At 35.6% G+C, this 14,156-nt stretch overlaps 2 protein-coding genes across 2 annotated transcripts; both read right to left on the bottom strand.

The window, feature by feature from the left end:
* Positions 1-2,613: 2,613 nt before the first annotated feature.
* LOC122654903 (MDIS1-interacting receptor like kinase 2-like) lies at positions 2,614-3,736 on the bottom strand. Its single transcript, XM_043849165.1, has 3 exons — positions 3,540-3,736; positions 2,766-3,406; positions 2,614-2,678 (listed from the first exon to the last, which is right to left on the bottom strand). The coding sequence occupies exons 1-3, from the start codon at positions 3,734-3,736 to the stop codon at positions 2,614-2,616; spliced, it is 903 nt and encodes a 300-aa protein (XP_043705100.1).
* A 4,326-nt stretch (positions 3,737-8,062) lies between these two features.
* Positions 8,063-10,978, bottom strand: LOC122654902 (MDIS1-interacting receptor like kinase 2-like). The gene is made up of 2 exons (XM_043849163.1): positions 9,073-10,978; positions 8,063-8,386 (listed from the first exon to the last, which is right to left on the bottom strand). Exons 1-2 carry the CDS (start codon positions 10,976-10,978, stop codon positions 8,067-8,069), a joined length of 2,226 nt encoding a protein of 741 aa, XP_043705098.1. The 3' UTR covers positions 8,063-8,066.
* Between the last annotated feature and the right edge of the window lie 3,178 nt (positions 10,979-14,156).

Below are 14,156 nucleotides of genomic sequence, written 5' to 3'. Positions count from 1 at the left end.
AGAGGGAAAAATAGCCTAAATGGTATTTTTCATGCAGGTTGAATCAGGTGAATCAATCCAATCCATGATTGTAGTTGTTTTTCTTGCTTGCTTCCATCCTTGTTATTCGCCTAGCTGTTAAGCCATCTCAGTAATAAACTTCAAATTCTAAACCGTAATTTTTGGGTCTCAATTCTCCTTACTCTTGAGTCAAAGTCATCAAAGTCTTTTGCCCCCTCCCATAAGGAAAGTTGATACAAGGGTTAACAAGGTCTTCAAATTCCAAACTCTAGTTTTTGGGTCTCAATTCTAGGGATGTAAACGGATCGGATTCAGTTCGGATAGTGCTATATCTGCATCTAAGCCGTATTCGATTAGCTTTCGGACGGATTCGGATAGTGTTAAACGGATACGAACACGGATACAGATCAGATATTTAATCAGTTTACATGAAAGTATAGCTTTTCAGATAGCTATAGCCTATCTGTATTCGTATCTGTTTAGTTTTCGGACGGATTTGAATAGTGCTAAATAGATACGGAGACAGATATGAAAACGGATTTCGACTATTCATTTACATCTCTACTCAATTCTCCTTACTCTTGAGTCAAAGTCATCAAAGTCTTTTGCCCCTCCCATAAGGAAAGTTGATGTAAGAATCAACAAGGAATTCAAACTCTAGGTTTTTTGCTTCTTAGCCTCTAATAAATATATTTTAAAATCAAAATAAAAAATAGAATAAAAGAGGTCTATTGCCAATACCATTCAGAAACAAAGGTATTATAGAACATTAGAACTTCCCAACCCAAGTGATTAGATGTGCGTAGTTTTAAAAATTGGCAACTGGTTCTAACTAATTCTGACTGATTCTGATTGATTTGGACTTGAATCAGCACTGTTCAATACGATTCCCAATTCCATTTTCTTAAACCTTGTAGACGAGCGATGAAGGATTACAATTACTTTCCCATTCTAGATTGATTTTCACCTACAGAAAATATATATATGACCTTAATTTCGCAAATAGCAATCCTTGTTAAATAGAAGGGTTTTTGACAAATGCCTCCTTACAATTTTTCTAATTGCAAATGCCTCCTTACTTTCAAAACATTGTAACATTTTGGTCTAATCCGTTAGAATGGAACATTAGAGGTTAGTTTTAGGAAATCTAATGACTAAAATGCCCTTCTGATTAAAACCCACTAAAATTAAAAAAATAAGATGACTAAGTTGCTCTCACCTTCCCCAAATCATTTAGGGTTTGAAAATGAAAATGAAATTTGCTTCATAATTTCAGTCATTTATGTTCTCTTTTTCTTTCATGTTCATCTATTTTGGATTCTTTGGATAAAATCTTGATTTTAGGGTTCATCTTCTCCAAATGATTTAGGGTTTGATTTTCAGTTTCAAACCCTAAACCATTGGGGAAGATGAGGACAATTTGGTCATCTTATTTTTTAATTTTAGTGGGTTTTAATCAGAAGGGCATTTTAATCAGTAGATTCCCTAAAACTAACCTCTAACATTCTATTCTGGATTGGACCAAAATGCTACAATGTTTTGAAAGTAAAGGGGCATTTGCAATTAAAAAAGTTGTAGGAAAACATTTGGACAAATGGGCATTTTTAGGGTGGCATTTATCAAAAACCCTAAATAGAATTGATCACCCAAAGTTGAATTCAAGATCAAAGTCTATGTTTGGAAGCTAAGAACAAAATAATAATAAGACAAAATACATGATGGTACAATCATTGGTTTATATATCTATTTCTCTCTTCAAATTCAAATTTTTTTTTTATTTTTTCTTCTCTTTTCTTAGTTGGGTTTTTGTAAGGGAAAAGAGCTTTTCCCAACAGTTTTATGTCTCAATGAATTATTAGTGGCATACAATCATGATGCAAATAAGACAAAGCTTGAACGACCCCTTTGATGACATTTAAGCGTTTACTCCAATCCAATTCCACAGCTTCAGTTTCATTTTCACTTTAAAACCTTTATCGGTAAAAAGAATTTTAGGGTCGCCTTGGAGTGTTGTTTGGGCTTATACAACTCAACAAAAGCCTTTTCCAAACTACATGAAGGCCACAAATGTGAATCTTAAGAAGTGGAGGCTGAAAGGGACCCAATTAGGAATCAAAGTATTGTGTTTCACACATAAATTTTGGTCAAGTCAAGATCACATGTTTTTCTTACACCCTTTACCAGGAAATTAAATCTACAATAATCCACGGAACGTTTTTCTTTAGAATGGATTATAATATATTGCGTTCTCATGCATCCGGTCTTCTCCAATTTGCGGGCACCTCCAATTCTTTCAATTCCTTTAATAGGGGGAGTGGATCCCATCTTGCACAGTGCTTACGGGCAAGGGGTAGGATGGTCATTTCTGCCCCATGTGAGGAATTGGAGGAATTGAAGAAGACAGCGAATTGGAGGGGATAATGATTCATAGTACAATCCCTCAGTTAGCTTGCAACATTCGCATTCTGCCTTCTCCACTCCATCAGATACGGGTCCTTGTAAGAACTTGATAATTCTTTGGATCAATTAGCCCAAAATAGTGGAAGAATCTCAATAGAAGGGAAAGAGAAGATCAATTAGCCTTGTAAGAGCTTGATCATTATGTGTGTGTGTTTATTTCTTTCTCTGGTGAAGAAACAAGTATCTCTTGCAACCAAAAGAAACCTGAATTTCTTTTGCTATAAAAATGATTGAATGGTTCAAAATCAGTATAAACAATCTTAGAATTATAAGCATTGAAAAAGGAGGAATACATTTTAACTTACCTGGAGTGATATATCCATATGTGCCTACACATGTAGTGCGGTTGGACGAATTGGGATTTAGAAATTTAGCAGCTCCAAAGTCAGAGACATGAGGTTCGAAATCTTCATCCAATAATATATTGTTGCTCGATATGTCCCGCTGAATTATTGGTGGCACACAATCATGATGCAAGTAAGACAAAGCTTGAGCGACCCCTTTGATGACATTTAAACGTTTACTCCAGTCCAATTCCACAGCTTCAGTTTCATTTTCAAATACATAGGCTAAGCTTCCGCCATCTATGTATTCATAAACTGAAAAAATGCTCATTTGATGGGAACAAAACCCATAAAGTTTCACAATGTTCCGATTCCGGATTGTTGTTAATACGTGTATCTCATTTCTGAAACTCTTCTCATAGATTTTTTCTTCAATTTCCCGACGATGAAACTTTTTCACAGCTACTACTTTCCCTGTAGGTAACATTTTGACGTAAACACTCCCACAACTTCCAGTGCCAATGCAATATTTGATGTCAAATTCTTCTGTTGCTTCCACAATGTCGCTATATGCAATCGTCCCGTCAAAATTCCATATGGAAAATAAATCTCCATTTTTTGGTGTTCTTGTATCAGTGATGGAGTTTATGGACTTTGCTTGCCTGGAGAGGATGAACCAGACAGCAACAGTAACAAGTGCACCAAGAATGGTGATAGAAAGCGATACAATAATGCAAATCTTCACTGTAAGCCCTTCCTCTCTGTTTGTACATTTGATGCCCCAACAATGACTACACAAAACCTTTGTTATTCATCCACAGTACTCCATGTAGAGATTCATAAGCTATTTTGTCCGGAACAACACCTTCTAGATCATTGTAGGAGAAGTCCATATCCTGCCAGAAATTATGAAAATTGAGTTTCTCCAATTGTTCAGGTATTGAACCATGTAGCTTGTTGTGGTTGAGATTAAGTTTCTCCAACTGCTCCATATCTCCAATTTCCATAGGTTTCGTTTGGTTGCAAGGAAAATTAAAGGGAAGGGAAGTGACATTTTCATACTTTAAAAAAGAACGTTTTTAATCATTACCCCATATGACACCATGTGACAATATATCTAATTCCAAATCATTCCATATTTGATTATTAAATTTCACTTTACTTTGCATCCATTTTTCTTTGGTTTAAAATGTAATATAAATATTACATGTAAAATGTATCTTTACTAGATATGGTAAGAAATTTAAGTATTTTTTACAATCACATGAAATAATGATTACAAAAGTTTTTTTTTTAGGTTTGAAAATTTTCCCTTCTCTTGCCTTTAATTTCCCTTGCAACCAAACAAAGCCATAGGTATTGAACCAGTAAACATATTATTACTCAAAGTCCAATTCGTAGAGATTCTTAAGATCCCCCAATGCTGTAGGTATTGAACCAAAAAGGATGTTTCTTCCAAAGCCCAAAATTTTTAGATTTCTCAAGTTCTCCACCTGTGCAGCAGGTATTGAACCTGAAAGCTTGTTATTTGTTAGGTCCAACTCAATTGGATTTCTCAGATTCCTCATTTGTGCCGGTATTAAACCTGAAAGTGAATTATCTCCTAGCATCAACCGTTTTAGATTTCTCAAATTCCCCATCTGTGCACAGGTATCGAACCTGAAAGGCTGTTTTGGCCTAGGTGCAACTGATTGAGATTAATGGAACAATTATTTTCAATACAAATGCTTTGAACGACGCCATTAATACAATTTTGATTAATTGCGTCTTTCTTTGGCTTATTAATTTCCACGCTCTCGTCACTGCTACAACTATGATATTTATAAGAACTTACTTTCTTATCAAAAAGTTGAGGTTGAAAGGGACCCACCTAGGAATTAAAAAGTCTTGCATTATCACAAATCAAAATCGTTATGGTCAAGTCAATACCATCTGTTCAATTCTTGTTGGGTCAATATTGATTTTTCAATTGTGATTGTACGTAGGGCTGCAAGTTTGGCCCTGTCGGCCCAAACCTGCCCTGAGCCCGAATAGGGGCTGGGTTAAGATTTCTGGTCCTGAGGGCAGGTTAGGGCCAGAAATTCCTAGCCCTGAGCCAGGGTCGGGTCTGGTCAGGGTTGAGACCTTGTATTAGCCAGACCCTGATTTTGGCCCTAAAGAAATTTCTTTATCTATTAAAAAATAGAAACTATCATTATAAACAAGTGTTTAGCGCCTTTGGCAGTTTGTATCGTGTAAAAACCATGACCTACCAAAAGGTCTTGGGTTCAAACATCCTCTCTCACATTGTCCATAGTCTTGTTATTTTAATTTAATTATTGTAGGGCGGGCTTGGGCTGGGCTTGGCCCATTAGGGTCAGGGTTAGGGTCAAGATATTTAGGCCCTGAGTCAGGGTCAGGGCGAGCCTGGGCCCAGTTAAGGGGACTCAGGGTTGGGCTAGAGTTTTAAAAAACCCGACCCGATTGCAGCCCTAGTTGTACGCTTTTGAGCCATCAGTAAGTCAAGGTTTTAAAAGATCAGAACTGCATCATAATTGGCTTATGTGAAAATCACAGAAATACGAAAAACTATTTCTGACTCTTTGATGTAGAGGTTTTCGAAGAATTCCTAGATCGGTAGAAGTTCCCCTTCATCGGGTCGAAGATATTAATTCCTAGCTCAACTTTTGATGGTCATAACTTTTCTCTAAGATGGAGATACAGAACCATAATAATGCTCTACATCTTTTGTACGTAATTTCAGGATATTAGTTTCCTATTTTATATCGTTTCATTTTCTGTTTTATTTAGATTTTCTTTTCCTTTGTAATCTAACCTATTTACATAAGGATCTCTTTAGACGAAATAAAATCATCTTGAAATTTGTAATTTAATTGTTTTGTTTGCACTTCTTCTTCGTTGGAATTAGGATTTTCGTTACTTTGAAAACTCATGGGTCGTGGGTGCTAGAACAAGATCTAACCACATACTTCCTACTGTGTTACTAAGGTGGTCAAACAAGGGAGAAATCGCATAAATGGTATTGTTGAATCGGATGAATGAATCCAATCCAATTTCGATTCAATCTTTAATCCATGATGGTAGTTGTTTTTTTCTTTCTGTGCTTTCTTCCATCCTTTTAATTCACCAATTATCTCAATCATAGACTTCAAATTCCAAACAAACTCTATTTTTTGGTCTATCAATACTCCTTACTCTTCTGTCAAAATCATCAAAGTCTCTTGCCCCTCTTAGAAGTAAAGTTGATTTAAGAGTCAACAAGGTCTTCCCACAAAATTTTTTTTGGGACCAAGTATCCCTCCACCAAGGCAATAGATTCCCAGAATTCTAGAGTTGGCAAACCCCTCTTAGGCTTAGTATTTTTCCAAAATACCTTCCGATACCCTCTACACGCATTTGAACCTGCCTCGGTGAATGGGTCCATTCACCATGGCTGAACGGAAACTCAATCCTTATTTTAATATATGTTAGAAGTTAGATAAGAATTTTTTTTTATTTTTTTAAAAAAAAAACTTGGTATTGAAGGAGGGATTGTCCTCATTTTTTGCTTCTTAACCTTTAATAAACAGTTCCCAAAACCAAAAAGAAAAAGAAAAAGAAAAATATGTAAAAGAGGTCTAATACCCATTACCATTCCGAAGCAAAGATATTATAGAACCTCCCAACCCAAGTGATTAGATGTGCAAGGTTTTTTAAATCGGGAATTGAATCGGTGAATTGGTCGATTTGAATTGAAATCGGCTATGACTGATCCTACTGTTTATTGATGATTCTACTCTATTTTCAATTGGTTATGGTCAATTCTGATCGAATCTGAATGATTCGAATTGGAATCGGAATAATCCAATTCGATTCCCAAATTTACCTTTTTGATACATTGTAGATGAGCGAAGAGGGGCTACAAATGCAAAGCAATTCTTTTTGCCCTTTTGGGTTGATTTTCACCTATGAGAAATATGACTTTCATTTTGCAAATATCAAATCTTGATTTTCCCTTTCTAGTACTTCCATCGAGTGTAGCTAGAGGGGGAAACATCAGGGAAATAAATCTTGTTTGTTGTAATACAATGTATCACATTGTAACTCCTTAGGCTCCATTTGGTTGCAAGAGGAATGAAAGAGAAGGGAAGCAAAATTTTCAAACCTTAAAAAGAAATTTTGTAATCATTACCCCATGTGATTGTATAAACTACTTCTATTTCTTACCATATTTAGTAATGATACATTCTTATTCTTTTTTTGGTAAAGAATGATACATTTTACATGTAATATTTATTTTACATTTTAAACCAAAGGTAAATAGATGCAAAGTAAAGTGAAATTTAATAACCAAATATGGAATGATTTGAAGTTAGTGATATTATCACATTGGGTAATGATTACAAAATTATTTTTTTTAAGTATGAAAATTTCACTTACCTTCACTTTAATTCCCCTTGCAACCAAACAGAGCTTTACAGATTCACTTTATTATGATAAACATATATGATTTAATTTGTTGATAAAAAGAAGAAAAAATATGTGCATATTGGTTGGAATATTCTATTATCCATTCTAAAAAGATTAAGTTCCTTGGATTATTTTTTCGTTTAATTCAAGAAACAATGTGCTTATAAATGTTCAATTTAGCAATACCCAATAATGGAATACCCAAAAAAGGTTTCTTGAATTTAAGAAATAAACGTTTTTTGGTTAAAGATCAGCAAAGAATATATTGAAGTAAAAAATAATGATACATGGAAAGGCTATAGAGGGTCTTAAAGAAAGCCAAGCATTGAGCCTGACAGACTTACAAGTTAATTAAATCTATAGTGAGGGCGCTCAAGCGCTTCCCAACTAACTGTATGCAAAATGAAGCTAGGGGGGCATTCCAAACAGAAGTTGTTTTCCTCTTGGCTACAAAATCTGCTAGAGAATTTGCAGCAGAGTTAGATTCCCTAAAGCAATGGGTAATACACCATTGAATGGAGTCAAGCAAGGTGCTCACGGACCACCAATCCTGCATGTGAAACCAAGGAAACTTTCTTGAAAGAATGGACATGACTGTAGCCTCCGAGTCACATTCAATCCACAGCTTCTCGGCTTTGAGATTACAAGCCAGTCTTATACCTGAAAAGAAAGCGCCCATTTCAGCTTTGAAATTGGTACCAACTCCCTGATATTCAGTGAAACACAGCAGAACAGCTCCATTATGATCGTAAGAAAGAAACTAACAATACTTCAAATAATACAAGAAAATGCTTACCAATATAAGATCCACATTAATGAAACATTATGTATGGATCTGATTTTATTTGGAGGTTCCCTAATGACCACAATGAATTATGCAGAAAGAGTGTGACGAAGGTTCATAGGACTTTGTAGTTCCTGAGATATATATTGCATAGTTGGACGAGATTTTGGATTGGTGCGCAAGCATGCAATTGCAAGCATCATCGAGAAAATCAGATCTTGAGCTACCAATTCTGTTGGAGGTGGGAGACGTGGGTCTAACACATCTTGTAGTATTATATCTTTTGCATTTGGCAATGATAACGAAGAGATGAGTTCACCTGGATGCCTTCCCATAACTGTCTCTAGTGCCAGTACCCCAAAGCTATAAACATCGCATTTTTCAGTTACAACCATTGTATAAGCAAGCTCTGAAAAGAGGAAAAAAGAAAATTAACAAATTCAGCTTCTTCATATAATCTTATGAGAACATTCAAATTCAAAGATTATATATTCGAGAAATATGCAGTATTTGACATCGACAAGGTAGCAATTTTAATTTTTTTGTGTAGCAGAGAGAAAGGGAGATAAGTAAATGAGAGCTAGAATGAGAGTTTACCAAGGTAGACCAGCCAGCTAGTGTGTAGTTGCATGAGCACTTCATAAGATAATGACCTTTGGGCTTGGGCCAACCAGTGATGAACATTGTGTAACAAAATTTTGGATGGGCTTACTAGTATATGAGTGGAACTTGGACTGAGAAACTGAATTTTAGATGGGCCCAACCTTGGATTTTATTTGGGACCTTAAACAACCCTATATATATGTACACTAATCCACCAAGTACAGTCCCAAAAGATGAATTGAAAACAATGATGTTCTAAGAGGTGAATAGTTCCACTCAAACAATGAAAACATTAATATGCTTACTAGAAAAAGGAAACAAGGGAAGACAAGCAATAGTATCACATATCACATAAACTTGAGGATGTGCTTCATTTAGTTGCATGGGAAGTGGGATAGGGAAGTGAATGAAAATGATTGAATGGTTCAAAATCAGTATAAACAATCTTAGAATTATGAGCATTGAAAAAAGGACGAATACATTTCAACTTACCTGGAGCGATATATCCATATGTGCCTACACATATAGTGCGGTTGGACGAATCGGGATTTAGAAACTTAGCAGTTCCAAAGTCGGAGACATGAGGCTCAAGATCTGCATCCAACAATACATTATTGCTTGATATGTCCCGATGAATTATTGGTGGCATACAATCATGATGCAAGTAAGACAAAGCTTGAGCGACCCCTTTGATGACATTTAAACGTTTCCTCCAATCCAATTCCATGGCTTCTGCTTCAATTCCAAGTACATAGGCTAAGCTTCCCCTATCCATGTATTCATAAACTAAAAAAGTGCCATTTCGATGGGAACAAAACCCATAAAGTTTCACAAAGTTTCGATGTCGGATTGTTGTTAATACGTGTATCTCATTAATGAAGCTCTTCTCATAGGTTCTCTCCTCAACTTCTAGGCGATGAAACTTTTTCACAGCTACTACTTTCCCTGTAGGTAGCTTTGCCATGTAAACACTCCCACAACCTCCAGTGCCAATGCAATATTTGATGTCAAATTCTTTTGTTGCTTCCATGATGTCACTAAATGCAATCGTTCCGTCATAGTTCCATATGGAAAATAAATCTCCATTTTTTGGTGTTTTTGTTTCAATGATGGAATTTGCTTTTCTGGAGAGGTTGAACCTGACAGCAACAATTACAAGTGCAACAAGTATGATGATAGAAAGCGATACAATAATGGAAATCTTCTTCATTTTAGGTAGCCCTTCCTCTTTGTTTGTACATGTGGTACCCGAATAATGACTACACAAACCTTTGGTTTTCCTACATGCTTCATATAAACATTTAGAATCTATTTTGTCTGGAACAACACCCTCTAGATCATTGTAGCTGAGATCCATGTAAGTAATAAAATTGAGTTTCCACAACTGTGGAGGTATTGAACCATTTAGCTTGTTGCTGCTGAGATCAAGTCGGACCAGATGTTCCATATCTCCAATTTCTTTAGGGATTGAACCAGTAAACTTATTGTAACTCAGATCAAATGAGTTGAGATTCTTAAGATTTCCCATTGCTGTAGGTATTGAACCTGAAAACGAGTTCAATCCTAGGTTCAACTCAGTTAGATTTCTCAATTTTCCCATCCATGTAGGTATTGAACCTGAAATCGAGTTAACTCCTAGGTTCAGCCTAGTTAGATTTCTCAAATTCCCCATCTGTGTGGGTATTGAACCTGAAAGTGAGTTACCTTCTAGGTCCAACTCAGTTAGATTTCTCAAATTTCCCATCCATGTAGGTATTGAACCTGAAAGAAAGTTATGTCCTAGCATCAACCGATTTAGATTTCTCAAATTCCCCATCTGTGTGGGTATTGAACCTAAAAGCGAGTTCTCTCCTAGGTCCAGCTCATTTAGATTTCTCAAATTCCCCATCTGTGTGGGTATTGAGCCGTTGATACTATTGCCAAAGAGGGAGAGAAAGATGAGGTTGCTCAACTTACTTATGGTAGGAGGGATAACCCCTTGGAGATCAATGTTGGAAGACAGATCAAGATGGGTGAGTTTAGAAAGCGTACCAATGGTGTCTGGGATGGTTCCATAAAATCTACTCCTACTGAGATTGAGACGAACTAGATATTGAAAAGATGAGAAATTCAATTTGTTGAGCTCAGCCTGTAATAAGTAGAATTCGGATAGGTCTACCTCTGTTACTCTTCCAGCAGCGTTGCAAGTTATCCCATCCCACTTACTACATGGGCTTGTATCAGTTGCCTTCCAAGAATCAGGAAAGTTGCTGCTAAGATTTTTCCAGTTGAGTAGAGCTCTGGCTTCTGGTGATGATGATGATTCAGATGCTAGTACTGCTATTGTTGCAGCAGGGCTCATCACAGTGGTGAAAGAAGCCCATAGTAGAACAACAAATGCAATATTGAAGGAAGCCATGGATGAACTAATTTTGATTCTGCTTAATTTTGGCTTATAATGTCCTTGCTCTAGAACCACTGCCACAAATTATAACAAGATTTCTTATCTGAACTTTCACAAATCAAAATTGTTATGGTCAAGTAGTCAAGATCGATCATGTGTTCTTTTGATACCATCCACAAGTCTGGTTGTACACTTTTGACCCATTGTACTCAAGGTTCTTATTATCTTATAGATCATAATTGGCTCTTGTCGGGGTTTGATCCAATTTCGATTCGAGTTGGATGGAATTAGCTGATTCTTCTAACCGGTTCACAACTTATTATTAATTAATCAGTCTAAAAGTATTTAAAAAATAAAAAACTTTATATTTATTAATTTTAAAATAAATAAGTTAAATAACAAATTATTGTGACTAATCAAGTTTTACCTCAGTTTCCATGATAAACCTCCCAATTCTGAAAATTGTTCCATACATCTCCCAAATCGAAGATTTTTGGTTTAATTTGAAACTATAGGGTCTGTAAATCATCCAAAAAATGATAACATTTCCCAAGTTTTAGAAGCTACGGTAGTGAAACGAGGACCAAAAACAAAAATTCTTGTACCAATTTTATTATTTTTTTTTTAAATAAAGGGAAAAATAGCATAAATGGTATTTTTCCTGCAAGTTGAATCAGGTGAATCGATCCAATCCATGATTGTAGTTGTTTTCCTTGCTTGCTTCCATCCTTCTAATTTGCCTAGCTGTTAAGCCATCTCAGTAATATACTTCAAATTCCAAACTTTAGTTTTTGGGTCTCAATACTCCTTACTCTTGAGTCAAAGTCATCAAAGTCTTTTGCCCCCCTCCCATAAGGAAAGTTGATATAAGAGTCAAAAAGGTCTTTAAATTCCAAAACGCTAGCTTTTGGGTTTCAATAGTCCTTACTCTTGTGTCAAAGTCATCAAAGTCTTTTGCCCCTCCCACAAGGAAAGTTGATATAAGAGTCAACGAGGTCTTCAAATTCCAAACTCTAGTTTTTTTGCTTCTTAGCCTCTAATAAATATATTTCAAAACTAAAACAAAAAATAAAATAAAAGAGGTCTATTGCCATTACCATTTAGAAACAAAGGAATTATAGAACAATAGAACTTCCCAACCCAAGTGATTAGATGTGCGTAGTTTTAAAAATTGGCAATTCATTACCCAAAAAAAAAAAATTTGGTAATTGGTTCTAACTAATTCTGAGTAATTCTGATTGATTTAGACTTGAATCAGCACTATCCAATACGATTCCCAATTCCATTTTCTAAAACCTTGTAGACAACTAGACAAGTGATGAAGGATTACAAATGCAAAACAATTACTTTCCCAGTTTGGGTTGATTTTCATCTACCGGAAATATATATGACCTTAATTTCGCAAATAGCAAACCTTGTTAAATAGAATTGATCACCCAACAAAGTCGAATTCAAGATCTAAGGCGGTGTTTGGAAGCCAAGAAAAAAAAAACATAATAAGACAAAGGGTAAATTACATGTCACCCCTTGGTTTTCAAATGAAACTCAGATCACCCCCCTGATTTTTGAAAAAACTCAAATCACCCCTTGATTTAGATCCCAATATGACAAATTAGTCTCTACCGTTAGTTTTATGCTGTAAAGTGATGATGTTAGCCAGTTAAATAAATTTAAATCCCTAAATTACCCTTACCTAGTGTAGAGTTATTTTTTCACCCTTGGTCTAAAAACCCCAAAACAATGTGAAGTCTTACTTCTTTTTTTTTAATTAAAATAAAGAATCGAGGAGGGAATATTCCCTCTCCTTCCCCAAATTGCTAAACAGAATGGAGTTAGGGTTTTAACAATGAAACCCTCTTGCACCTATTAATTGCCGCCACTTTGAAACCCACTATCACCTCCAAACCACCCTCAACCCTCTCCACCGCATTTGTTGTATTTTTGGTAATGGTAAGTTTGCCGGCAACGTTGGAGGGGGTGGCGGTGGTTCTGTTATAGCTTTGGGTATCTAAAGTGCATTTTCTACAAACGTTGGATACCTCAATTGTCATTGTTTATCTTATGTTAGTTGAGGTTAAAATTTCCTTTTTACTTTTTGGTTTGATTTAAGATAACACTGTTACTGTAGGGGAGGACAGATGAGTTTTTTCAAAACCCAATGGATGATTTGAGTTTCGTTTGAAAATCAGGGGATGACATGTAATTTACCCTAAGACAAAATACATGATGATACAATCGTTGGTTTATATGTCTATTTCTCTCTTCAAATTCAAAATTTTTTGAATTTTTTCTTTTCTTTTCTGAACTTCCAAACATAGCCTAAAGCTCAATTAGATGTAAACTGATCCAATTTTTGTCAAGTGCATAGAGCTTCTCCCAACAGTTTTGGTTCTTTCTTTGTAAACTATCAATAAAATTTCACCTTAAAACCTTTATCGGTAAACAAAACATTTAGGTCACTTAATTAAATCTTGGGTCACCTTGGAGTGTTGTTTGGGGTTATCCAACTCAACAAAACCTTTACCAAACTAAATAAAGGTCACAAATGTGAATCTCAAGAAGTGGAGGTTGAAAGGGACCCAATTAGGAATCAAAGTCCTGTGTTTCACACATCAAAATTTTGGTCAAGTCAATATCACAAGTTTTTCAAACACCCTTTACTAGGAAATTAAAGCTATAATAGATTTTTGTTGAGTTGTCGTTTATCCTTTGTGGTGGTTGTATGCTTATTATGAGCCGTTATAGTCAAGGTTTTAAAGAATGGAATCGGGTCAGAATTGGCTCCTCACAACTTCGATCCAATTCTGATTCTAGTTGGAGGAATCAGCCGATTCTCCTAAGTGGTTTACAATTTATTTTCCGGTGGTCAACAAATATTTAAAAAAAAAAACAAAAATAAAACATTTTCTATAAAACAAAAAATCCCTTTAATTAACCCCCTTTTAATCTTTCTTTCCTTCATAGCTTCAGAACAAAGCACACCAACCCATTTAATTACCACAGTGGGATTCCATAACACTCCCAATGTAAGCAATAGTACAATAAATAATTATTCTCTCCAATTTGCGGGCACTTCCAATTCCTTCAATTCCTCTAGGGGGAGTGGACCCCACCTTTGGCAGTGTATTCGGGCAGGAGGTAGGATGATCATTTCTGCCCTCCATGTGAGAAATTGGAGGAATTGAAAGAGATA

Source organism: Telopea speciosissima, chromosome 3, assembly GCF_018873765.1.
Source record: "Telopea speciosissima isolate NSW1024214 ecotype Mountain lineage chromosome 3, Tspe_v1, whole genome shotgun sequence".
NCBI lineage: Eukaryota > Viridiplantae > Streptophyta > Magnoliopsida > Proteales > Proteaceae > Telopea > Telopea speciosissima.
Note: the sequence above shows the minus strand (reverse complement) of the source record. Positions and strands in the feature narration are given on the sequence as shown.

Bases quoted from the DNA above. Each gene is read 5' to 3' on its own strand.
- LOC122654903 (XM_043849165.1), bottom strand. From the start codon at position 3,736: ATGGAGCAGTTGGAGAAACTTAATCTCAACCACAACAAGCTACATGGT. The intron at 3,407-3,539 runs GTAGTCATTGTT...CATCCTCTCCAG, and splicing joins ATGAATAACAAAGGTTTTGT to GCAAGCAAAGTCCATAAACT. The intron at 2,679-2,765 runs GTAAGTTAAAAT...TCATTTTTATAG, and splicing joins ATATGGATATATCACTCCAG to CAAAAGAAATTCAGGTTTCT.
- LOC122654902 (XM_043849163.1), bottom strand. From the start codon at position 10,978: ATGGCTTCCTTCAATATTGCATTTGTTGTTCTACTATGGGCTTCTTTC. The intron at 8,387-9,072 runs GTAAGTTGAAAT...TCCTCTTTTCAG, and splicing joins ATATGGATATATCGCTCCAG to AGCTTGCTTATACAATGGTT.